Source organism: Colossoma macropomum, unplaced genomic scaffold (assembly GCF_904425465.1).
Source record: "Colossoma macropomum unplaced genomic scaffold, Colossoma_macropomum, whole genome shotgun sequence".
Lineage (NCBI taxonomy): Eukaryota > Metazoa > Chordata > Actinopteri > Characiformes > Serrasalmidae > Colossoma > Colossoma macropomum.
Window position 1 is genome coordinate 6,722,782 of NW_023494794.1, and position 24,864 is coordinate 6,747,645.

At 38.3% G+C, this 24,864-nt stretch overlaps 1 protein-coding gene across 1 annotated transcript; it reads right to left on the reverse strand.

Annotated features, from left to right (window-relative positions):
- Positions 1–2,803: 2,803 nt before the first annotated feature.
- On the reverse strand, positions 2,804–23,694 carry stip1 (stress-induced phosphoprotein 1). The gene is made up of 14 exons (XM_036579985.1): positions 23,572–23,694; positions 20,533–20,742; positions 18,459–18,600; positions 17,786–17,927; positions 17,245–17,410; positions 15,930–16,056; positions 14,493–14,595; positions 11,686–11,806; positions 11,268–11,364; positions 9,870–9,994; positions 9,727–9,763; positions 9,535–9,638; positions 8,488–8,660; positions 2,804–5,174 (listed from the first exon to the last, which is right to left on the reverse strand). The coding sequence occupies exons 1-14, from the start codon at positions 23,578–23,580 to the stop codon at positions 5,102–5,104; spliced, it is 1,629 nt and encodes a 542-aa protein (XP_036435878.1). The 5' UTR covers positions 23,581–23,694; the 3' UTR covers positions 2,804–5,101.
- Positions 23,695–24,864: the final 1,170 nt, after the last annotated feature.

Here is a 24,864-nt window from a genome sequence, read left to right on the forward strand (position 1 = left end):
TTTAAACATGACATGGTCACAGGATGCCACCTTTGCTAGAAATCAGTTGTGAAAATTTTGTTGTCCATAATGCTTTGTCCCAACTTTTTTGAAATGTGTTACTGGCATCAACCCTGCGATGGACTGGCGACCTGTCCAGGGTGTATCCTGCCTTCCGCCCAATGACAGCTGGGATAGGCTCCAGCAACCCACCGCGACCCAGAAGGATAAGCGGTTTAGATGATGTATGTATGTATGTATGTTACTGGCATCAAATTCAAAATGGATATACATATTTATAGATCAAAACAATAAAATGTATTGTATGTTGTCTTTGTACTATTTTCTGTTAAATTTTAAATGATTTGCACATCATTGCGTTCTGTTTTACATTTTGCACAGTGTCCCAACGTTTTTGGAAACAGGATTGAAGTCTTAATTTTGAATTTTTTCTCCCCTGCTAGCTGGTTAATGCAAATCAACCCAGACAGCTGACTTTACTGCTAGGAAGCTAAATATCATGTCTGTATTTATTTGCATACACACCAGTGGCTATGCTAGGGGGGATTCCCAGTGGTTGTATGTGTTTGTATAAAGCATGCTGGGTATTGTAGTGAAAAAAATATTTGTTGGCAAAAACACAACAAGGACACAAAACTCCAAACCAATCTTTAAAATTACCCTTTTATGATTAGTTATTTGTGGTTATTTCACCAAAGAAAACTTTTAAAATGTTTCATGATGCATCTTAATTGCTAAACTTGAGAAAAATGATACTTTTAAAGGTTTTACTGCTATTTCTCTGATGATCAACATCATTTAATACAAAGTTTGACTGTGGCTAGGTTAGCTTACAGGCTAAAAAACACAATATTTTCAATCAAGCCATTTTATTGAAAAAAATCCAAGAAAATTCAATTTGCTAATATATATATATATATATATATATATATATATATATATATATATATATATATAGTATGTATGTATGTATGGTTTCATTTTTCACTGATCCTTCAAAAGTGGATTTTAAGGATTTACCAAGACAAATAAATAGTTGTCCAAATAAATAATTCATATGTCAGGGTAAGTTTAAGATCTTTTGTATACCTCTTTTAATTGCCCTGTAAGTATGTTCCCTAATGGAAAAATTAACTTACTTCTGTGGCCCAGAGAACATGGCGTCCATTATTTCCATAAACAATCTGTAAGGCTGATTCAACTAAAATCATTGCAATTGCTCATTGTGTAACATTGTTTTTAAACAGCTGGACTTACTGCAAAGAGGCAAGCCTCGACCCATCCTTGGAAAAGGACTCATAAAACAATAGGCCTTTCCTGGATGCTCTTTTTATACTCAAGCATGATTACATCACCTCTTACATTGCCTTGTCACAGCTTTTTAAACAGTGTTCCCCTACTGTCCACTCTATTAGACATGTCTACCTTGCTTGGTCCACCTTGTAGATGTAAAGTCAGAGACGATAGCTCACCTGTTGCTGCAATTTGCGTTGGTCATCCTCTAGTCCTTTATCAGTGGTCACAGGAAGCCGCCCACAGGATGCTGATAGCTGGATATTTTTGGTTGGTGGACTATTCTCAGCCCAGCACCGACACCGAGGTGTTACTTATCCACATAGATGGACTACAGTCTGTAATTACAAAGCGCTACTAGGTGCTCTTACGGTAAGTGGAGCTTATAAAATTGACAATCAGTGTACATACAAAATAGATGTACCTAATAAAGTGCTCAGTGAGTGTATTCACAAACAAATTTAGTTGATAAGACCAAACATTAAATATCTTGTTTTTATACTGTTTTCATTTAAATACAGGTCAAAATGGACTTACAAATCACTGCTTTCTGTTTTTAATTGCATTTTAAACTGTCCCAACTTTGGTTTGTATTGGCCTTTTATACTCTAAAAGAGTAAAACTGTTTTTACCACATTTCAGTGAAGACCTCATGTAAAGACAATGCAGTTTTGTATTGCTCATATTTGTATTACAGACTTTTATTTTGGTCCAATTTGTAACTTTGTAAAGTAAAAACTGCCTAATGTTTCAGTTTAGAAAGGAATTCCACCTTTTTTTTGGAAAACGCCTGCACAATTGTTTAGATGTAAGTCATTCAGAGTGGTTTTATGAGAAATTCCTTATTGTAGAGACGCTTACCTAGTTAGAATTGTTCAGCGATTTGATGGGAACCAGATGTCCAAATCATTTATTGCCTTGAAGTCACATCACAAAGTTATTACATGAAATTGTTGTGAATGTTGCCTGATGCCTGAGACAGTCTGTTTAAAAAGTGCATCATTTTTGTTCTATAGGTGCCAACATGTTGAAATGTTATGAATTTGAAACATGGAAAAGTCAGAGCACTTGAGAAACTCACACCTTCCAAGTTGGAATTGAGTTGGAGGCACAGTCCAATGATTTTCCCCACTTTCAAATCGGTGACAAATGCAGCAACATCTGAACTGAATTATGTAGAAATGTTGAAAAAGTGGTGCAATTCCCCTTAAAGCAGTGTCTCTTCCAGAAAGAGGTAACGCTGTGATTGTGTAACCAAAATTAAGTCCTTCATTGTGAACATACAAAACTGCTTAATATAAACACGACTCACTTTCTGTGAGGTTCTCCACATCCTAAAACTATTTCTAGGTTACAGCTAATAAGCTTCATCCAGGCAGGAAGTCAAAGGCTATTTCAAGAAGTGACCAGAGGCTACAAGTTGACTGGCAGTCATTTTTGTCCTGCCATCTTAGACCAAATTGTGACTGTGAGGAGCAACTCGACTGGACTCTAGTTGCATACCCTGGCATGGATGTCAGTCAAAGATTTTATTGAAGTGAAAAGACATTGAGCATGACAGCAGCCAAAGACATTCAAACGGCCCATTCTGCTCTTCATACTGAAGACGAAAACATCAGACAGATGACAGGCAAAGGGATTTCGAGTTCAGCAGACACTAAAGCTCATCTTCAAGTCACTAAGCACTTGCAGTTGTCAGCTATCAGATAAAAGAAGAACCGCCCACAACAAAAGTAAACACTTAAAAATTTTTTTTAAAAAAATGGTTCTTCAAGGTTTCTTTACTAAAGGACATGGTTTTGCTTAGAACGATTTCATGTTCAAATGGTTTTGTGCATGGTGAGATGGGTCTTCAGATTGATTGAGAATGAGCTGTATATGGTTCCATACAGAACCTTTCTAAAAATGGTTCTATATAGTACCAAAATGAATTATTCTATTGCTACAAGCTTGACATCATAATAATAGCAGAATCCTTTTTGGTGCTACAGAGAACTGTTTCTAAAAAGGTTATCCATCAATCCAAAGAACCATCCCACCATTAAAAAACCTTTTAATCTTAAAATGGTTTCATACAGAACTCACTGTTCTGTTGCCTTTACTAAAGAACTCTTGAAGAACATTCTTTTTAAGTGTGTACTCGAAGGCACCCTGCAAACAGATGCCACACTTTTGAAGTCTTGAAGATGCCCTCTGAGCTGTGAAGCCTATATAGAGTGCTTATTAGGGATGTTTCAAAACGCTTAATGTGAGAAAAAAGGCTTAACTTGGCTTAACGTAAAACAATTTAAGAACATAAACACCATGGTGCTGTATATCTGAAAGAGTACTTTCTTTGGGTACTATTTGGCCTTACAATGCCCCATTTATATCATGTTTAGAACTAAAGTAATGGATAACAATGTTTCAAGCAACTCTGTAATGAAGCTTTCTTTAGAGGCATTAATGCTTCGGACATTCCCATCATCGCTGTTATGAGTCGTGACTCAAGTTTCCTCTGGAGCATGCATTTCAAATCAAACCACTCCAAATGACAATTATGCAGAAATCTTCCTCTTTATTGTACAAAATGTTTTGCATTTAGATTTGTTTTACTGTCTTGCCATTAGACAGTCAGTGACAGAGTCAGTGAGAGAGAAACCTGGTGTTCCCTGGTTACTGTGAGTTATATATTGAGTACATTAAGCCATGTTGAGTTTTCTTTTCCACATTAAGCATTTTCATCCCCTTTTATGCATTCGAACAGTAGCAATGCTAAACGAGACAGTATTCTATCAGAACCATAACATGAAAAGTTGGGGAGGTCACATGTATCGGACTTCTCAAATTAAGAGTGCTGATCCAGGATCAGTTTCTGCCTTTTGTCTCTCAGCCTCTGTGTCTGGTCTCAGTCCTCCTGTTTGGGTGAACTGTTTGAATGACAAATTACTTCCTTTTGGGAACTGAATATTGACACAGATAGGCTGGCGATGGTGGATTGGTTTTGATTCAAGTCTTCTTCCACTGGATACGAGGAAGTGCAAATAAATTAATCTCCTTTAGCTCAGCTGCACAGTGACTTTGCACCAGATCCAGACACCACATCTTGCAACATTACAGACTTTCCCGTGTGAATATGATTACATTGCCATGGAGCTGACCGCAGATATGCACTCTTACCCTGAGATGCCTGACAGACAGAAGCCCTGAAATTCAGTGAAAAGTGGCAGCCATCTTTATCACACACTACCAATCCCACAGGCAACAAAATTCAGAAGATTCTCAGATGTCACATATTATGATAGCAATAAGCGTCTCGAAATGGTTACGCAACTTGTACTGCATCCAAGAGGGCCATTAAAATATGCCATTCTAAATGAGATGTGAACTGAGTGAATCAGAGGATTTAAGGACTGACTGCATATCAGATTTAAAAAACATGTTACCACACTGAGACTCTCTTCAGTGCTTCTGCATGCCCTACTACACTGACACAAGCTTGATCTTCTACAGATTCTCAATGGCAAAATAAAATGTAAATACTTTCACTTCACAAGTCATGAACACTGTTGATACCAGTGTTCTGTAAGAATAAAATCTAGTATTGCGTGTTACATGTTTGACATAACATGTTTAATGAATATCTAATTAAGGCCTTACATTGAAATAAAAAAGAACCCTATCACATAAAGAGGGGGAGTATAGAGATGAGAGTACATTTTGGTGAGCTAGAGTTCGTTTGGAATGGCATCTTCTTCCCTCTGTGGTCTTGTGGCGGTGTTGATCTGGATGGTGCTAGCCCTGGTTCTCCTCCGCGTTCTCTTTATGATTACCGGATGGCTATGAGGCCAACATCTATCAGTTTCTGAATCTTCTGAGCAATAACTGGGTTTTTCAGGTGACTGCAGAAATGAGAGACAGGAAGGGAGAAAAAAATTAGCATTCAGTCGCTTGACTATGGCAAATTACAATACAGAGTTTTATGTACATTTCGCTGTACTAGGGGTTGCACAGATTTGAATTATAGCTTACGTAATTCAACCTCATTAACTGGCAGCAAATGCACAAAAAAATAAAAATAAATAACAGTTAATTTTTTTTTTGCGTTGATAATCTTTTTCCTCCCCTACCCCCTCACCCACACATAAATACAACAAATACTGGGAACCATCTTGATGTAAATGAATAAAACTTGATATTCCTTTTTTTAATAAATAAAAATGAAAAATTAAAAATAAACCTAAATTATTTAAATGCTTTTTAAATTACCAACATTTTTCAATTCAAATGCCAAATTCTCAATACTCCAACATAGTAAGACATCACGGTTTTCCAGTATGTTCAATTCAGCAAATAAATGTGCATTACAATGTACAGAAAGGTGTTTTCTACAGAGGATGAGTTATATTTACTTTGATTAATAAAATTAACAAATAATATAATTTGACCAGGGGTGCCGTGAAATCATGTCTGAGCCTACCAGGACCTAATTTCCATATCACTTACATAAAGCTTCTACTTCATACATGTTTCAGTAGAGTTATTAAAAAAAGAGCATTCAGCAGCTCAAGAACCAATGGCCGTGCTTGTAAGAGTTTAAGCACTGAGTGCACTGCACCTCCTACTGACCAAACTTTATAGCATTGAAATTATAAAACTGGAAAAAACTAAATGTGAAATATGGATGATTTTTTTTTTTAAGAGGGTAGAATGATTACTGATGTAGCATAATTACTGTCCTAAAACAACACATTTAAACACTGTATTATTGCAGTGTATAAGATTCACTAGCTTTGTTTTGTATTGTTTATTTTTTCGGGCTGTGTCAGTAGTACACTAGGATAAACCTAAAGCACAGTATAGTTTTAACCAGAACATGGAATCGTTGCAGCATTTGTTCAAACCCATGTAGACGTAATAAGTGCATCCACTTTTGTACTGGATTACCATGTGCAGAAATTATATTATGTTCAGTTATGTTTATGTCTGCTGTGTTGCTATGGTTTGTAGCAAACAGATCAACAAATGAACTAGTTAGCCACTGGCTCAATATACAAGTTTGCTTCTCATCACAGTGATTAAGAACCAGTGCACAGAAGCAAATTCTGACAACTGTGGTCATTTTAGCACTGCAGCATGCATAGATGGTCCATGCACAGCTATGGGTAGAGCAACGGCATCTGAGACTAAATACAACAATTGAACTACAACAGAATGTCTGCTATGCTGATTCATCTCAAATGCAGCATATACTACACCAACCACTTTCTCCAGATTCTCTGAATCTTTTAATGTTATGTACTGTAAATGATGAAAACCAAAAGTTCTTTGCTATTTTACCTTGAGAAATGTTATTCTTGAACTGTTGCACTTTTTGCTTGTCTTTCACAGAGTAGTGAACCTCATCTTTACTTCTGAAAGACTCAGCCTCTCTGGGATGCTTATTTTACACCCTATCACGTTACTGACCTGTTGCCAATTAACCACTAGGTTTTTTTTATTTTTTTTTTAAGCATTACACAACTTTACCAGCCTTTTGTTGCCACCATCCCAACTTTTTTGCTACCTGTTGTTGGTATCAAATTCAAAATGCAGCATATACTTCACCCTAGCTGCAAGCGACTAACAACATATATTTCGATGATGTCCAGAACACTTGTGTTTTCTTTTTTTTAATAGTTATAAATTAACCATCTTGCAACTCCTACTACATACAACCCTATCTCCAAAAAAGTTGGGACGATGTGCAGAACGTAAATTAAAATTGGATGCAAAAGATATGCAAATCATGTGAACCATATTTTTAAAGGAAAATACTACAAAGACAACATATCAAATACTGAAACTGAGAAATTGTATTGTTTTTTCAAAATATATGCCCATTTTGAATTTGATGCCAATAACACGTTCCAAAAAAAGTTGGGACCGGGGCATGTTTACCACTGTGTTTCATCACCTCTTCTTTTAACAAACTCTAAGCGTTTGGGAACTGAAGAGACCGACTGCTGTAGTTTTGAAAGTGAAATGTTTTCCTGTTCTTGCTTGATATAGCATTTCACCTGCTCAACAGTTCAGGGTCACCTTTGTCGTATTTTTCATTTCATAATGCGCCAAATGTTTTCAGTGGGTGACAGGTCTGATCTGCAGGCAGGCCAGTTTAGCACACAGACTCTTAATATAGAGCCATGCGGTTGTAAGACATGCAGAAAGTGGTTTGGTACTGTCTTGCTGACATAAACAAGGCATTCCCTGAAAAAGACATCATCTGAATGGCAGCATATGTTGCCAAAACAAGTATATATCGTTCAGCATTAATGGTGCCTTCACAGATGTGCCAGTCAGCCATGCCATGTGCACTAATGCCCCCCATACCATCATAAATACTGGCTTTTGAACTGTGCACTGATAACAAGCTGAGTGGTCTTTAGCTCGGAGGACACAGTGTCCATGATGTTGATTCATCGGACCACAGGACACTTTTCCACTTCCCTGCAGTCGATTTTAAATGAGCTCGAGCCCAGAGAAGGTGGCAGTGTTTCTGGATCCTGTTTATATATGGTTTCTTCTTTGCATTTTCGAGTTTTAACTTGCATTTGTGGATGTAGCCAAGAGCTGTTTTATACCCTATCATGTTACTGACCTGTTGCCAATTAACCACTAGGTGTTTTTTTTTTTAGAATTACACAACTTTACCAGCCTTTTGTTGCCCCCATCCCAAATTTTTTGCTACCTGTTGTTGGTATCAAATTCAAAATGGGCATATATTTTTCAAAAAAACAAAATTTCTCAGTTTCAACATTTGATATGTTGTCTTTGTACTATTTTCAATTAAATCTAGGGTTTAAATAATTTGCACATCATTGCATTCTGTTTTTATTTACATTTTGCACAGCGTCCCAACTTTTTTGGAAATGGAGTTGCATATACATTTAAGTAATTCATATTTTTTCAGCCTTCTACTCTTTACTATTCTTGTTTTTTCCTTTATTCTGCACTTTATTATGATTCTCAGGTTTAGCATCATTTTGCATTTCACTTAAGATTCTCAAACTGAATGTCTCTGGACAATATCAGTGACACACAATATTACTGTAGAAAAGGAATCTAAAAAATGAACACTGAGTGAGAAGGCTGAAAGCATCATAAAATCCAATTTAATCTAAATCAAGGAGGAACTGAGTATGAGCCAGCGATGTGTTTCTGTGCGTGTCTTACTCGCTGAGGGCCTGAGGGTCTTTCTGCATCTGCTCCAGAATCATGCGCATGGCAGGGTCCGTCATGATCTGCTGCACCTCCGGATCAGCCATGGCCCTTCGCTTCACCTCCTCTGGGTTGTCATTCCGCACTGCTTGGCTCACCATACAGCGCTGCAGGCCCTCTGTTGCTTCCTGCATGCACAAAAGCATAGTAAGCAAAAGTAAGGGTGGCCAATTTTTTCAAAAAACAGAAAAGCACACAACTTCCAAAATACACAATATGCATCACAATGTTTAGTTGCGCTGAGGTTTTAGAACAAGTTAGAACAAACAAAACACACCAGCAAAACAGCACTGCCTATCTTACTATCTATTACTATAACTGTAAAGAATAATTATTTAAGGAGAAAAAAAAAACAAGCTCCTGGTAAAAATGCATGAATAATATGAAACAATGGCATTTATCCAGTTACTTTACCCTGCTAGTTGTTTGTTTATAGGCTCTCTATGATTGGTCCAAATCTGTAATGTCTCTGTTGATTCCCATGACATATTTAGAAAAGCGTACTGTGACATCAATTCATCATGATAATGATTACAGATCATATTGCCCATATCTATGTGAACTGATTGTTTTAAATCAGCAAGAAAAAAAAAAACAAAAAATCTGTTCCTAATCCAAAGATTTCTTGGTGAATACATAGAAGCATGCACACACAGAGTCAGTGGATTTAATGGGAATTAAAAATATTTTTCAGCCCTAATTTTTGTGGCTGCAACAATACAATACAATACAAACAATACAATATGTGTACCACTGTGCTGTGGCTAGCATTACTAGCCCAAATCAGTCTAATAATTAGTATTTGTTTAGTGTTTCTAAGCTGTTTAAAAATTTAAAAAGTCTCAAATATTCTCCTTTTATAATGTCTGAATGCTCTTGAAAAAGTATGTTCAATCACTCCTTATTTTTGCTGCGTTTAAAATGTACATTACTTTACAGTATTGAATCAAATTGTGAATTTTGTTTTGTGAATGAGTCATTACATTCCTTCTAATTTTGTACCTTAGAGTTTGAATCCAGCTCCAGAGCTTTTTGGTAGGCATCCATGGCTTTGGAGAAGTCCTTCATTGCCTCCAGTGCTGCCGCCTTACGTGTGTACCCTTTGACTATACATGAGCAGAAGAAAGATAAATGAAGTGACCTCAGCAAATCAAACATCATTTACACCAGCCTTAAAATACTGCAGAAACTTACTGAAGGTGGGATCCAGTTTGATGCACTCCTCACAATCCTACAAAAGAGAACATGACTTAAACAAGGATTTAAACACAGGCTAAATGAGGGCAATGGTGTGTAGCAGTTGGTTGAGCATTAGTACGTGTTTCTGAGCTCTATACCTTGAGCGCCAACTGGAACTCCAGGAGTTTGGTATAGCAGGCCGCTCTGTTGCTGAAGAGCTTGGCGTCATTGGGGTTCCTCTTTATGGCCTCTGTGTAGTGCTTCATGGCCAGAGGGTAGTCACCTAAATATCAGAACAGTACAGAGACTGCATCTTTTAACTTCTAACTAGGCCTATCTTGATCATGAAACGTTAAGTGACAATTAATTGCCATAAATAATTGCAATTAACATTTTTTTTGTTCATAGCATGCAATTATTAAAGCACAAGCCTAAAGCAGACAAATTGGCTGATTAGCTGTCTTGATTCTCTACTCAAGCCGAGTATATATTTTTTTGTGACACAGAACATAGATTTTACCAAAATAAAATATTATTAAAATGTAAATGTATAAATAACAGGACTTACAGGTTAGAAAGTTAGTATCGATATCGGTACTCGATATCAGGCATAGATCAAGTATTGGTATCGGAAGTAAAAAGTGATATCAGTGCATCTCCAGTTGAAAATGCAAGCAATTTACATATTGTTTGACGTAAACATATGATTCTGAAAGTTAACAACTGTGTAGGGCTGCAACTATCAAATACTGTCTACAAGCCTGTGCTATCCAGCCAGCTCATGCGCTAGTACGCTCTCATTTATTCTTGGAAATAAATGCATTTGAAGAGCATGCTAACATGAAACCGCATGAAACATGCTAACATGAAACCGCATGAAACTGAAGATTCCTATTTACCAGATTCTTATTCATATTTTTCATTCGAGTATAAATGCCGCACATGCCAGAATATAATTGCGGCACCAGGTGGAACCAAAAGTTTGAAAAAAAGGATGACAAAAAGAAAGCCAACTTCAGCGTTCTCATTATCACTTCAGATGCCCTCCGCAGCTCTAATACAGACAGTTATGAGCAGGGTCTCTACAGCCTGACCTCTGACTACTACAGAGATGTCATCATGGCTTTGACAGGAAAGGACTGTTTTACTTGACATGAAAAAAGGCTAACCATAAATCGCTGTTTTTGCATGATGTGGAGGCAGATTATCTTGCCGTCTGTAGATGTGCTGCTGTGCTACCGGTCCACTCACTGCTTCCCATCAGACTTTGATAACTGACTTTATCTAATTATATGGAATACTTGTTGTAGCAGAAAGTATTCAAGTAATCAAGTATCAACTGTGGAAAAAATGGACTGTGGAATTGCTTGTGGAATCAAGCAATTATGTAATAATTATGACAGGCATACTTCTAGATGAAAAAAAATGGACAGCAGGATCGGGAGCCACTAAATGAGAACAGATCCAAAAGCATTGGTGTGAAAGTGGATTAGTGGTATATGGAACTGAAACAAGCACCCTGTGTGACTCCTTCTCTCATACACACACATCCCTACCTTTCTGGAAAGCCTCATTGCCCTTGTTTTTCTCCTCCAGTGCCAGGTCTGGGTTAATGTAAGCCAGTTTCTCCTGCTCCTTTACTATCTTCTCTGCCTGTACAGGACAGCACAAACACCAACTGTTGTATAGAATGACAGCACAAATCCATTCATTCCTTGATGTATCTAGCTAAGTGATACTCAAAGCTGGTCTTACAGCAACCCCTTCCCAGCATTTTTCAAATCACATATTAGATCAGGAGACATACTATATAGTGCAGGACACTGATACTCCAGCAGCAGAATTAAGTGTACATTTAAACCGCAAATTTCACTATCAAGACTTTCCTTTTGTATCTGATATATTCTCCTCCATAATGAGCTGGTTATTGTCTCATTTTACATTACTGTGCACCGTTCTGCATAGTAAACCTACCTGCTGGCACTTCTTCAGCACCTCAGGAGTGCGGTGCTCTGTCAAGCTTTTGTTAAAGAACTGAATGGATTCCTTATACCTCTCCTGCTTGAAGTAGGAGTTGCCAATCCTGGCATACGCCCTGAGGGACACAAGAGAATCAGATAACAGCAGTGTGTAAATTCAACTGAAGTGGAAAACACAGTGTGAACTAAAATAGTTGTGACAATGTGCATCGTGGAGATGTAACAATGTGTTTTGAAAAATAGACATTAATTACACCATCATTGAATGCAATTGCATTGTTTACATTTGCAAACAACCCACAGAAGCATGTTCATTAGTAAGCTATGAAACAATATGGAGACAGTCGTCATTTCTCTTCAAATTTCGTTCAAAGTATCACGAGAGTATCAAACTGCATTTATATTTATAGAGGTAGAGGTACATTATATAGCAGCGTGATAAGGTTGAATTATACTTGAGTGTCTGTAAATCTGTGAACATCTGCAAAATTGGACAGAAGAAGCAACACAGTGGACATGATAAAGAAAATTTTCGTTTTTTTAACACTGTAATTAAGGATCACTTGAACAGCTTGATCATCAAACAGCTCCATTTAGATTTTCTGCTTGTTCTGGTTCAGGTTGAGTATTGTCTGGTTGTCACTGCCCAAATGCTACCAGCTAGTCATCCAGCGTTTGCTTGACACTAAGCAAAAACCACAATTATCATAATTACCTAACCTTTTATCATAGTTCACAGAATTATCACACTTTCATTTAAATAATAAAAAAAAAGTCATTAAGATACATTCAGAATGTTTTTTTTTCTTATGGCAGTATATACTATACGGACAAAAGTATTGGAACACCTAAACAAGCTTTCATGACATCCCATTCTAAATCCATAGGCATTAATATGGAGTTGGTGCCCCTTTGCAGCTGTAACAGCTTCCACACTTCTGCAAAGGCTTTCAACAAGATTTTGAAGTGTGTCTGTGGGAATTTTTGCCCATTCATCCAGAAGAGCATTTGTGGGGTCAGATGGTGGACAAGCGGGCCTGGCTCACAATCTCCTTTCCAGTTCACCTCAAAGGTGTTCGATGGGGCTGAGGTCAGGGCTCTGTGTGGGCTAGTCTGGTTCTTCCACACCAAACTCACCCATCCATACCTTTATTGACCGTGCTTTGTAAACTGGGGTGCAGTCGGGCTGGAACAGAAATTCCAAATTGTTCCCACAAAGTTGGAAGCATACAAACGTCCAAAATGTCTTACTATGCTAAAGCAGTAAGATTTTCCTTCACTGGAACTGAGGGGCCTAGGCCAACCCCTGAAAAACAACCCCATAGCATTCTCCCTCCTCCACTTTACAGTTGGCACAGTGCAGTCAGGCAGGTAACGTTCTCCTGGCGTTCGCCACCCCACAGAACACGTTTCCACTGCTCCAGTGTTCAGTGACGGCATGCTTTACACCACTGCCCCCGATGCTTGGCAACGTGTCTGGTGATGTAAGGCTTGCATGCAGCTGCCCAGCCATAGAAGCCCATGCCATGAAGTTCTGTGCTGATGGTAATGCCAGAGGAGGTTAAGAAACCTGTAGTTATTCAGTCAGCAGAGCGCTGGCGACTTTTATACACTACGCGCCTCGGCACTCGCTGACACCTCTCTGTAACTTTACATGGTCTGCCATTACATGGTTGAGTTACTGTGGTTCCTAAACGATTCCACTTGTAAGTAATACCACTTACAGTTCATTGTGGAATATCAAGGAGGGAAAAAAAAAATTGCAAACTGCCTTGTTGCAACAATGGCATCCTGTTACAGTACCATACTCAAATTTAGTGAGCTCTTTAGAATGACCCTTTCTTTCATAAATGTTTGTAAAGGCAGACTGTATGGCTAGGTGCTTGATTTTAAACACCTGCAGAAATGAGACTGAAAGAAATACCTGAATTCAATGATTAAGAAGTGTCCCGAGACTGTTGTCCATGTAGCGTGTGTGCGCAATATTTATAATAATCATTAAAACAACTATCTACATAAAGACATCATCATCATACAGGACTATAAACAGTCAGGACTGGAGTTGTGAACCCCACCATAGCACAGACCTTTACCAAGAACAGTAAAGCTACTCCAACATAAAATATAGCATGAAACAAGCTATAGCATATACCATGTTTTACTTTATTTATAGCCTCTGTTTATCAAAAACACCTGTGACGATAATGCTAATTTCAGCTAGCAGGAATATGAGATTTTCAATTATGTAATAGCATCAAGCTAACAAAACTAGAGTTTTCTCACACAGGGCTCAACACTACATGGTTCAGGTCTACACACGGACACGAAGCTTGTAACAGGCATTCTGGTAACTTTATACATTCCACATACTTTTGCACTTTTTACTTCATACACATGCAGTTTGACTGTAAACATACAAATATTTATGACACTGAGCATTTTTTTTCTTTCTCCATGCCAGGTGGGACATAGGTTTTCACCCGTGTAGATTCATGCATACTTGAGATTTGACACGTGCATGTCGAGCTATGCTTACCAATGAACCCTTTCTTTGGGTCTTGACACAGATACGTTAATGTGTATCTTTGCAGAAGTATAAATCAACCGTTAGATAATTTAGCAAGGTCTTGCAAGACCAATCTGACTTCAGCACTGGGCTAACTTTCAGAAAGTACTACTAGTCAGTGTGATGATAGAGAGTGAATGTGCATGTATTCAATTAATTGAAATAATGTTTTCTACGAAGTGGTAAGCAATTATAAGAGGAACAAATGGTGTACATATACCATCTCACAAACTTACTTGGCAATTTGTCTGTAGTCCTCACGATTCTCTCGTCCCACTTCAATGGCTTTCTCACAATACTCTCTACACTTGTCAAACTCCCCCATCTCAAAGAACACAGCTAAAAATAGAAAAAAGAAAAAAAAAAGACTGACACTGAGGAATGGACACTTTATATAACACAACTGACAAAGTTCGTGTTGAATAAAAGGAGTCAGAATGTTGAGACAAAGAGCAATTTACAGCTTGTCTGAATGAGCACTGAAGGTTTGATCAGGGTTAACTGGGTCAACTTGACTGTATTATAAAGGATATTAACCCAGTAGTGGATTCCCTTAACATTTAACTAAGGAATAAAAAACACCTATTTCACTGAAGTACAAAGCCTGCTCCTGTAAAAGACGTTTCTCAATAATAATCATTTGCTTACGTGTGAAACTTCAGTACAGTGTCTTTTGTCTAATTTAATCTAAGATTTTAGTGCATAATTTTTCATTTGACACATTTTAATAAAATTATTATGCCAGTCTATTCCTTAATATGGGCAGACTGAAACTGAACAATAGCTACTTCATTATGCTAGATGGCACTATGCACCTTTTAACTGCTAACTGGGATTGAAGAAGTCTAGCTGTTCACTTGCAACGTCACAGACCAACATAACAGTTAAAAGAGTCATCCCGCTAGTGATCTCCAGTGTTGAAATTATGAAGAGTGAAAAACAAATTCACAGAAAACATCCCAGAACAAGATTGTGGCATAAAAGCCACATGTTTAGCTGTAATTTTATTCTATTTTTTTCTTTTTATTTTGTTTTATTCCTATTTTTGTTGCATATTTGTTGTAGATTGTTATTTAATTCACACTTGCTTATTTTATGTTCTTTCTTGATAACATTCTTGCATACCAAAATAAACTAGTTTTGCTTTAGGTTTCAAAATGCTATGTTTTGAAATACATGATTTCCTCCAAGTACCAATATTAGAAGATATCAAAAAATATATCTTCATAAGATTTTATTTTTCTTTATAAGATTTTATTATTTTACACAAGTAGCCTGTTAGTACCAAAAAGGCAAGGTGCTTTGTAAGACTACCACACAATCAAATAAATGCACGTAACGCAGCTGTCTTTAAAAAGACACCTTTGTCCTGGAGATACTTGCACACTTTGTTAAACACTTCAATTAGGAAGGTTACATAATGAAATATTTATGCCTCCCTGCTGTGATGGAAAAACAGGCACTTTGTCTGACCCTGGAACTGAAATAACAAGCAGCTTGAGGGGGTTGGGGGAAATATTTATGCTCTACACCCAAACAGCTCCTGCAACATATGGTGGGTGTGTAGGAGGGAGTCTGAGCACACTGCAAGGGTGTGTGCGTCAAGAAAGGAAGAGAAGGCAAAACACAGAATCAGTAGAAAAGACATGCATGTTTGAATTTAAAATGCATACCGGCCTGATTGGACAGACAGGTCATGTTGGTGGGGTCATGCTTGCACGCCTCCTCATAGTGTTTCAGAGCAGTGGCAAAGTCCTTCTTTTTGTACGCTGCATTGCCAAGCTCCTTCTCCTTTAATGCCTGCAAGAGAGATGAAAACTGTCACTCACTTATCATGTAAACAGCACATGAACCATTTTTACAAGTTGGAGTTTAAAGTCAACAGTGATACTTTCTCTAAATGTCCTTATTACACCTTACACCTAATTTTCCTTGCTTTTTTGAAACTTGAAATATGTATAATGTGGTCGAGTTTCTAAACATCATTCACTAACCAGTTCACACCATAAACTGTGGAAATTATGCTGTTTTGAATGCACTGTTTCTATGAACATCTATTATAATGGACCTTAAAGGAAAAAAATAGAATACAAGAAAGTAGCCCTAACTGTTTAAGGGATCAATATCACAAAACTCATTTGTTTTATATGGAAATATAAAAGTTAAAATAAGAGTTTTAGGTAGCATATGAACATTGTTAAGGTCCATACAGTCCATATGTGAAAACTAAGCTAATCAGCCTGCCCACATTGATGTTCTAAGGAGTGGTTGTCAGAACAATAGTAACTTTACAGGAGAAGGAAAAAACTCCTCGAGTTGAAGTTACCGGAACTAGATTTTTTCCCCAAAGAATTTTAGCTTTTCTATTGCTCCATTCATCATGAAATGTTAGCATGTTGTAAAGAACAGCTGGCATTTTCAAATTCTGAAAACAAAACTGGAGATATGAGGTTTTGTAACAGAAGCCTGTGTAATTCTAAGGCAGTGGTTCTTAAACCAGTCCTCAGGAATCCCCAGATGGTCCAAATTTTTTGCTCAACCCCCATGCACGGCAAGGCTGGAGCAAAAATATGGACTTTTTGGAAAACACAGGACGCAATGGATGGCGGAGGCTTTTGAGAGCTTCTGATGTATAAAGCTAGCCCACATCATGGTATTTATTTTCATATTAACATGGGTTAATAACAAAGCCCATCATAGTCATTTTTTTATTTTTAGTCATATAGTACTAGGATAATATAATAATAAACCAACGTAATATAATACAATATTGGTTACAGTTGTCAGCTTTACACAAAACAGGGTTCTTACGTAGGGCATGGTCCATAAAGAGAACACTTCGTAGTGTTAAAAAGTATGGTTTATTTACTTACAAGCAACTTGAAACATGCGTTTCTGTTAAGGGTCACACTGTTTTAGGAACTGTAAAATTGTATTATGATTAAATTTTACTAGTTTTACATATGAAATTCAGAACAGAGTTTGTACCAATCTCTTGTTCTCTGGTAAGTCTTCCTCTTTGGGAGGGGGTGGGGCTGTCTCTTTAGGTTTAGGGGGAGGGGGTGGAGTTGGCTCCTCATCTTCCTCCATGCCAGCCAGGTCCAACCCCAGTAACACTGAGAGAGTCGTCATCACTCTTGGGTCCTGCAACCTCCTACACAGAGTGAGTGAGTGAGTGAGTGAGAGAGTGAGAGAGTGAGAGAGAGTGAGAGAGAGAGAGAGAGAGAGAAAGAAAGAAGAGCGCAAAAATTAATTTCAGACTGGAGGTGTAGAAAGAAGAGAGAGAGGACAAGTAGACTATGACTACAGTGTGGGCTTGAGAGATTGACAGGTAGACAGCAGTGTGCACAAAAGAGAAAAATTAAACAGGAGTGAAAGCAGCGATGAAAAGAAGTGATTCTGCATAGACTGGAGATCTGTGAAAGGATACAGCTAAAAAACAAGCAGGAATGATAATGGCAAGACTGAGACAAAGAGAGGTAGAGAGATGAAAGATTGAGAGAGGCGCTCTGAGGGGAACAGCACTTACGTGCCAAGTTCAGATGGCTTGGTGCGGAGCTGCTCCAGCAGCTCTCTGTAGCTGGGGTCGGCCAGCAGTGCCCGTGTCCGAGGGTCTGCCTCTAATTTCTCATACAAGTTGGGCATAGCAAATGGGTTCATCATCTTCTTCTCTGAAGGGAGAACACATTGAAGAGAAACATTTAGTATGAGCAGCAGACAGGTTTGGGAGATTTAACAATATTATCGCCGCAATTTCTACAGTCCAGACTAGGTGCAACATGTTGATAAAAATCAGTAACAGGGATAATTTGAGTGCACCGTTGTCCAGGTGGGGGAGGGTGAGAGACAGCAGGAGAGTGAGCAGTAAGAGCAATTTAAATAATAAAGTTAGCTAGTTACTATACATAATTAGCAAAGCTGTCCTGTCTGAATTTGCTTTCCCTTAGTTTGAAAGAATGCCTAGCTCAGGAACCTTGAAGCATGCAAACTCAGAAAAGCACTTTGAGGTCATTAAGCTAGCTTAAACCTTCCTGAAATTAAATGAATGAATGCAATGATTTATACTCAACATTTCATTTCACACCCTGCACTGCATTAATTCCAATTAAGCAGCAATATTATTGCTCTATTTGTAAAGAATGTGCAGCTGCTCATTGTTAGAACACTACACAGGCATAAGCATACTATAAAAGAATCTACACCTGCTAGCCGCGCCTCAATGTTCTGAAGCCCCTCCTTTAGTTGCTGGTTCGAAGACTCGTGTCTGAGACCCTCCTGATAGGTTGCTTTGGCTTCCTCTAATCTCCCCAGAAACTCCAAAGCTGCAGCCTTTCGTGAGTAACCCTGAAATTAGAACAGAATGAAATCATGTTTGTTAGCCTTTCCTGCCCTGTTAAAGTATCATTGGAGATCATTTCAACTGACACTGCTACTATTTTCACTTTTTTCAGATAAGTAAATGAAAAACTTTAGATTTTCTGAATAAGAAAAGTATTCTGTTTGCCACTGAGCCACCGTCATGTCTGCGTTATATGTGGGTACAAGGACTGCGTGACCTTAAAGGAGCATTCTGTCCTAAAACTAGCATTTATTATGTTATTTGTCATATTACACAACATTCTGCACTGCAGCACTGCATCCCTCAGTCTCACTAGTTTGGCAGAACGCACAATTTTGTGTCCTTTTTGTGTTTTTCGTCCACCAACTACAATTTCCAGCATGCACTGTGCAATTAAACCATATATATCCATTGGGAACATCCTCAACCCATGATAAAGAAATACTGACTGCTAGCATGGCCACTAACGTACAGTAGGGCTGTAAATATCAGCATAAAGTGTGATGTTTGATAAAGCCGCCGGCTATCACAACGGCAATATGACAGCTGATTAATTATAAATTATATTGATAAATTATTTTCACAATAGTATGATTCTGACTGGATGTGAGGCAATTACAGTCATTTTTGGACATGTAAACAGAAATCTAACTAACCTCTCCTTAAAGCAAATAGTAAAATAAATTAGAAACAAAACATTAACAGCTACTTACATTCTATCACATTTTATGTGCACTGAAACTGCTGAGAAACAGTCAACATTACCTCAACAGCTTTTTCTATAAAGGCTCCAAAATGAAATATACATATTATTTTTTTGTATGGGCACACAAGAACAAACAAATATTTTTTTTTGTGTGTATGTTTATTTATTTATTTTTAATATGTTTGCTGTGTCAGTAGTCATTACTGCTTTGCACACTTAAAGACTCAGGGAACCTAAATCTGCTTTCTTATTAATTAGTTTAATCTTGTTCTTGCAGGCAAACAGTAAATATAATCAAATGACCAAACTAACCCTTTGAATAATAACCCAATGACCAATAAATGACTGATACATTTCACCGTACTTCTCTTCTCTCGATGTAAACTGGGTGGCTTACTTTTTCAGTAACCTGGACCTAAATGCACACATCTTATTGACTGTATAACAGTGTACCATAGTGCAAACTAAGACAAACATTTTTTTAACAGTACTAAAAAGATCCCATCACGTTCGTGCCCCAGTTTGTTTACATAATATCTATGTAAGCCATAATAATACCTGCTCGTTCAGAAATCTTGCTGTGAAAACTCCCAGATTGAGTATTTAAGGTCAGTGGTCTTCAAAGACTACAGTTAAGACCTTGTGCTCGCATTAGAAATGTGCACAGGTACCAGAGTACTGATCACTGTTTGACGTGCCAGTATTCGAATACTGAAATCACATTTAGGTACATTATGTTTCAGCACAGGAAGAAGAAGAAAACAGAGAATAACACTTCAATGAAACGCCCCTTTTATGTTTTGACGAGACTATAAAATATGAGTTTTGTTTGTATTTGCGAGTAAGTATGTGTATTACACTGTGCCACTCCAAAACACGGGTGCCTTAACGTGAGTGCGTTGACACAGATGTGATGAACCAGTTAGCTGTAGTTTTAGCTCACGTCTGAAGAGGAAGCCTTCGTTACCCAGCCAACATGGACACTACTGATTTTTCTCTGCTTTCTTGAGTAATAAAACATGTTTTCAAATGTAATCTTCTGCTTGCTGCTAAAAGTTTGTGCTACTGATTTAGTATCTTAACACTAGAGCTACCACCTAAAACAGTATGCAGAATGCACAGGCCTAGCTAGTATCCATCAACTTCTCATCATATGGCTGGCCTGGCATATCTGAAGGAGAATGGAACGAAAAAAGATCATTCTTCAAAAGGCGGTAATAACACTACTCACCTTGCCCCAGTCTGGCTTGATCTTAATGGTCTGGCAGGCATCCTTCAGAGCATTATCATAGTCAGCCTTTTTGGCGTAGGCAGCAGAGCGGTTGCTGAAGAGGACGTGATTGGAAGGGTCTAATGCCAAGGCCTCCGTGTAGCAGCGCACCGCTTCATCAATGTTTCCTGCGCTCAGCGCCTTATTACCCTGGTCTTTCAGCTGAGATACCTGAGGACAGAGCATCACAGTTATGGTTCAATATTTGAAAAAGAGCAAGATGAAAGGTAACATTACAAACTTCAGTAAACATGCATTGTGAATTGTTCAGAAAAAAATGTTAGCTTTAGTCTGATATCAGGCTTCTTCTCATTACATATCACTACTTGTGGTATTCTACATAGGCATGGACAAGTCATGTGACCTGCGCTCGAGTCACGAATTTGATGACTTGAGGCTCAACTCAAGAAATCGATAAAGACTTGCAACTCGACACTGACTCGATCGTCAATAACTCTAACTTTGACTTAGAAAGACTCAAGACCCAAAGTAGAAGAAGCATGGACAGGCGTCTAACTGCAGACTGCTATGCAGTCACTTTTGACGTGAATGGCTTTGTTTCCTGCCGTAAATCTGATAACACAGCAATGTCGTCAAACGCCTGTTAGTGTACTTACCCCATTTCTTATATTATTTCAGAAGACAAGTGAAGTATTTAGAATTTAGAAAGTTATGGTAGAAACAAGCGAAACATCAATGGGCCCTAACTCAGCTATTTAACTCCAGACTTGCTGAAGAAACTTACTAGGTGAATAGAGCTTTTTCCTAAAGATAGCAAAACAAAAGAAACAGAGCTCTCTCTATTTCACTGATTTTAACAGCTTCTGCAAGTAAAACAAGCGCAACATTCAGCATGAGGTGGAACTTGACTTGTTATTCGCCAGCTTCATTCAACTTCATTCAGGCAACTGGTTGCTGCAGCATTTAAGGTAGAATGGAAAATCTGAAGAAGCCAACTTCAGCTTCGTACATTCACCATCACTTTGCTGTCGTTTCTATAAACTTTGTTCAACTCGGTCATTTTGTTTTCTGTTGTTGTCTAAATTCAATTAGAACTAGCGGTTGTTTTTAGTTCACTGAGGTAGTTTTAGTGCTGAGTTAGTTATTTTCTGAATCCTACGCTCCAAATGCTACCAAAAAAAAAATCATTTTTTTAATTAAGTTTAATAATAATTTGAAAATTATTCTCATGTGTAGTTGCACAACTCTTTGTGCATACTATTACTGTTATCCATGTATCATAATTTTTCTGCTTTATTTGGAAGGTTTGAAAAAAAGAAAACACAATATACAACCATACACTACTAACATGCAACCACTAAAAGGGTATATTACAGTTACCTTTATCGTTGGCTTTCAATGTTGAAATGGCCTTAATTTAGCTACAGAATGCAGACTGACTTGTTTGGTACTCAAGGACTGAAGACTTGAACCGAGACTCGACTGTCCTTACTTGGGACTTGACTCAGGACTCGAGTGTCAAGACCTGAGACTCACTTGTTACTTGCAACTTAGTGACCTGTTTCAAGCTCTGGAATTCTAACTATATGCCTTAGTTACGTTACTGACATGAATGCGACTAGGCAGCTCTAACACCTACCATCAAACTGTGCACATAAAAAGGCTTCTTCTTACTTGCATTATTCAAAAGGAGACACTTCAGGGTACAGCTGGGCAATACAGTAAAATATAATATCGTGATACTTTGAGATGTTTTTCATAATACACAATATTCATTTTTCTGACATCTGATAAGTTTGAACAAAGTATTGCCACATTTTAAACATATTATCAAAAATTATAAATCAATTATTTGTATTCAACATCTTACACACTGTGCTGCACTAAATCCAATTAAACAGGACTAATTTTACCCTCTTTTTAATCAAACATGCAGTTAGGAAGTGATTTGTAGGTACTGATGATATCCAGGATATTCACAGAAAAGGCATACTCTGATGTAATTCATCACGATAACGATAAAGACTGTCATACTGTCCTTACCAGGGACAGCTGCGGTACTACACCTGTTCTGAAGTGTGTATCACAAATGTCTCTGACAGCTGACAGCAGTCACATTCGAGTCAGCTGGCCGAGTTACAGCCTGGAGACTGCCAGAACTGGTCGATCCGATTACTTTTTCGTGGCTTAATAAAAAGTATTGTCGTGCCATAGCCGTTAGCTTCGCCTCAAGCTAAAGCACCTGACTAAAACGAACAATTTAAAGACAGAAACATGTAAATAGGGACATGTAAACCAGGTAGCATCACCAAAAACTAGTTTACTGTCGAGAGCATCTCATAACCTGTAACAGCTAACAGTCCGCTATTTGCCCAGCAAGACAGGCACAACCAATTTGAGAATAAAACAGACTGTCACGGTCTAAGCTGGACTCCTGACCAACATGTACTGTCACGAATTAATGTTTTCCCCCACATAAAGCAGCTTGGTTAACCAGCTAGCTAGTCTGGATGTATATGAACCTCTGAGCATTAGCTAAAGGACACCTTTAATCTGTCGCAGTCCTATGCAGCAACAGCAGTTTCTCTGCAAAGACTCTCTAGCTCTGCTAGGTGCTCAGTTAGCTAGGTTATGTAGCTAGCTGACAGGAGCTAAGTTAGAATGAGCTAAACACGCGAGCTAACGGAATTGAGGTGCGATAACAAAGTATTACCACACTACCATAGACGTTTATACGCAGCTTGGTAGAGAAATGTCCTGACACTTGTATAACTCTTCCTTTTAAGTATTTTAATAGCTACGCTATCCATTTAGCACCGTAGCTAACAATGAGCATCACTGCAGCGCCTATCACACAGCTAATGTTAGCTTGCCAGCTAAGGAACTTGTAGTGCGGGTTTAACGCCTGATACTGTGGCTGAACTGTCCATTTAGCTAATAACAAAAAATCTAGCAGACGTGTAGCTCTTCAGCAGCGGCCCCTTAGCGCTTTGTCTTTCTCAGTAAATAAGGATAATTTCAGGGAGAAGTGGTACTTACTTTCTCCATGGTGCAACCATGAGGTTCCAGAAACTACTGTGAGACGACAGTGGAGGAGACGCGCCGCCCACCGCGCAATATGACTGTACCCGAACATGGGTTGCCATGTTTTACAAAATTCCTCTGCTTGCACGGCTTCGCTTGCAAAGCTATCTCGATAGCTAATTTATCAAAAACAACCTTTCACACCGCGCTTGTTGCCCATTTCCAGTCGATAGTTCAACAAGAGAAAGATTTTTACATTTGTCCTGAATAAACGGCGGTTTATTTCGTAGCTCACGCCGACTCAACGTAAATAGAAGGATCGAGAAGTTCCTGTCAGCTTCAACGGTTCGCATATTGTGCGTGAACGATTTGGCAACCCGCTCTTCACGGGAAAGTGAAGCGCCGTGCTTGCGGTATGTGACTTTTCTCATCACCGTAGATGCGTTTTCTTCTCTGATTGGTTTCCTTACCGTACGCGAAAAAGTTTAGAGCAACCAGAAGTTAGTGCGCTGAGGATGAGGGGAGAATTGTAGAGGGGTAAGCGCCAATAATTTCCAGTTAGTTCTGGAAGGTTCAACTTCGAGGAGAATGCAGAAATAGCTCCAGCTGTGGTGTTTACGCCTTTTAATAATCTCTAGAGACACTGAGAATGTACTAGCATTCCCTCTACAAGTTCAAACTGTTAAAGATAGCTTAGGTAACAACTGTTCTGTGGACTATATTTTTGAAACCACCACAATGTAGATACATTACATGTCCTGAAGTATCCAGACACTCCCTTTAATATTGAATTCAGCTAGTTCAAGGTCCCCAGTGCTGACACAGGTGTTCAATTGCGCGTACACAGTTGTATAATCTCCATAAAACATTGCCAATACAATAGGACGCTCTGGAGCAGCTGCACATGAGCACAAGGTCACCTTTGCTCAATGCCAAGTGTCGGCTAGGCAGGGGTATAAAGCCCTCCAACTTTGGGCTGTGGAGCAGTGGAGCAATGGAACTGTATTCTCTGGAGTGATGGTGCACCATCAGAAATACCACTGGGATGAGTTGGAGTGGCATTTTTGATCCAGATCTAATCATCCAACATTAGTATCTGACCTCACAAATGCCCTTGTGACTGCAATCAGTTCTCACAGCAATGTTCCAGCATCTAGTGTGAAGCCTTCTCAGAACAGTAGAGGCTGTTGTAAACAAAGTTAAAGGGAATTTCCACTGATTTTTGCATAATAGTTTGTTGAGATGTAATCAAAGTCATGAGTGGTTTGATGTGAAATTGTAGAGAATCTTACTGAGTTGGATTTTCTT

Bases quoted from the DNA above. Each gene is read 5' to 3' on its own strand.
- stip1 (XM_036579985.1), bottom strand. The intron at 17,928-18,458 runs GTGTAGATTCTT...TTCTCCCTTCAG, and splicing joins CATTGAGGCGCGGCTAGCAG to AGAAGAAGATGATGAACCCA. The intron at 9,995-11,267 runs GTAGGGATGTGT...TCTGATATTTAG, and splicing joins CAATGAGGCTTTCCAGAAAG to GTGACTACCCTCTGGCCATG.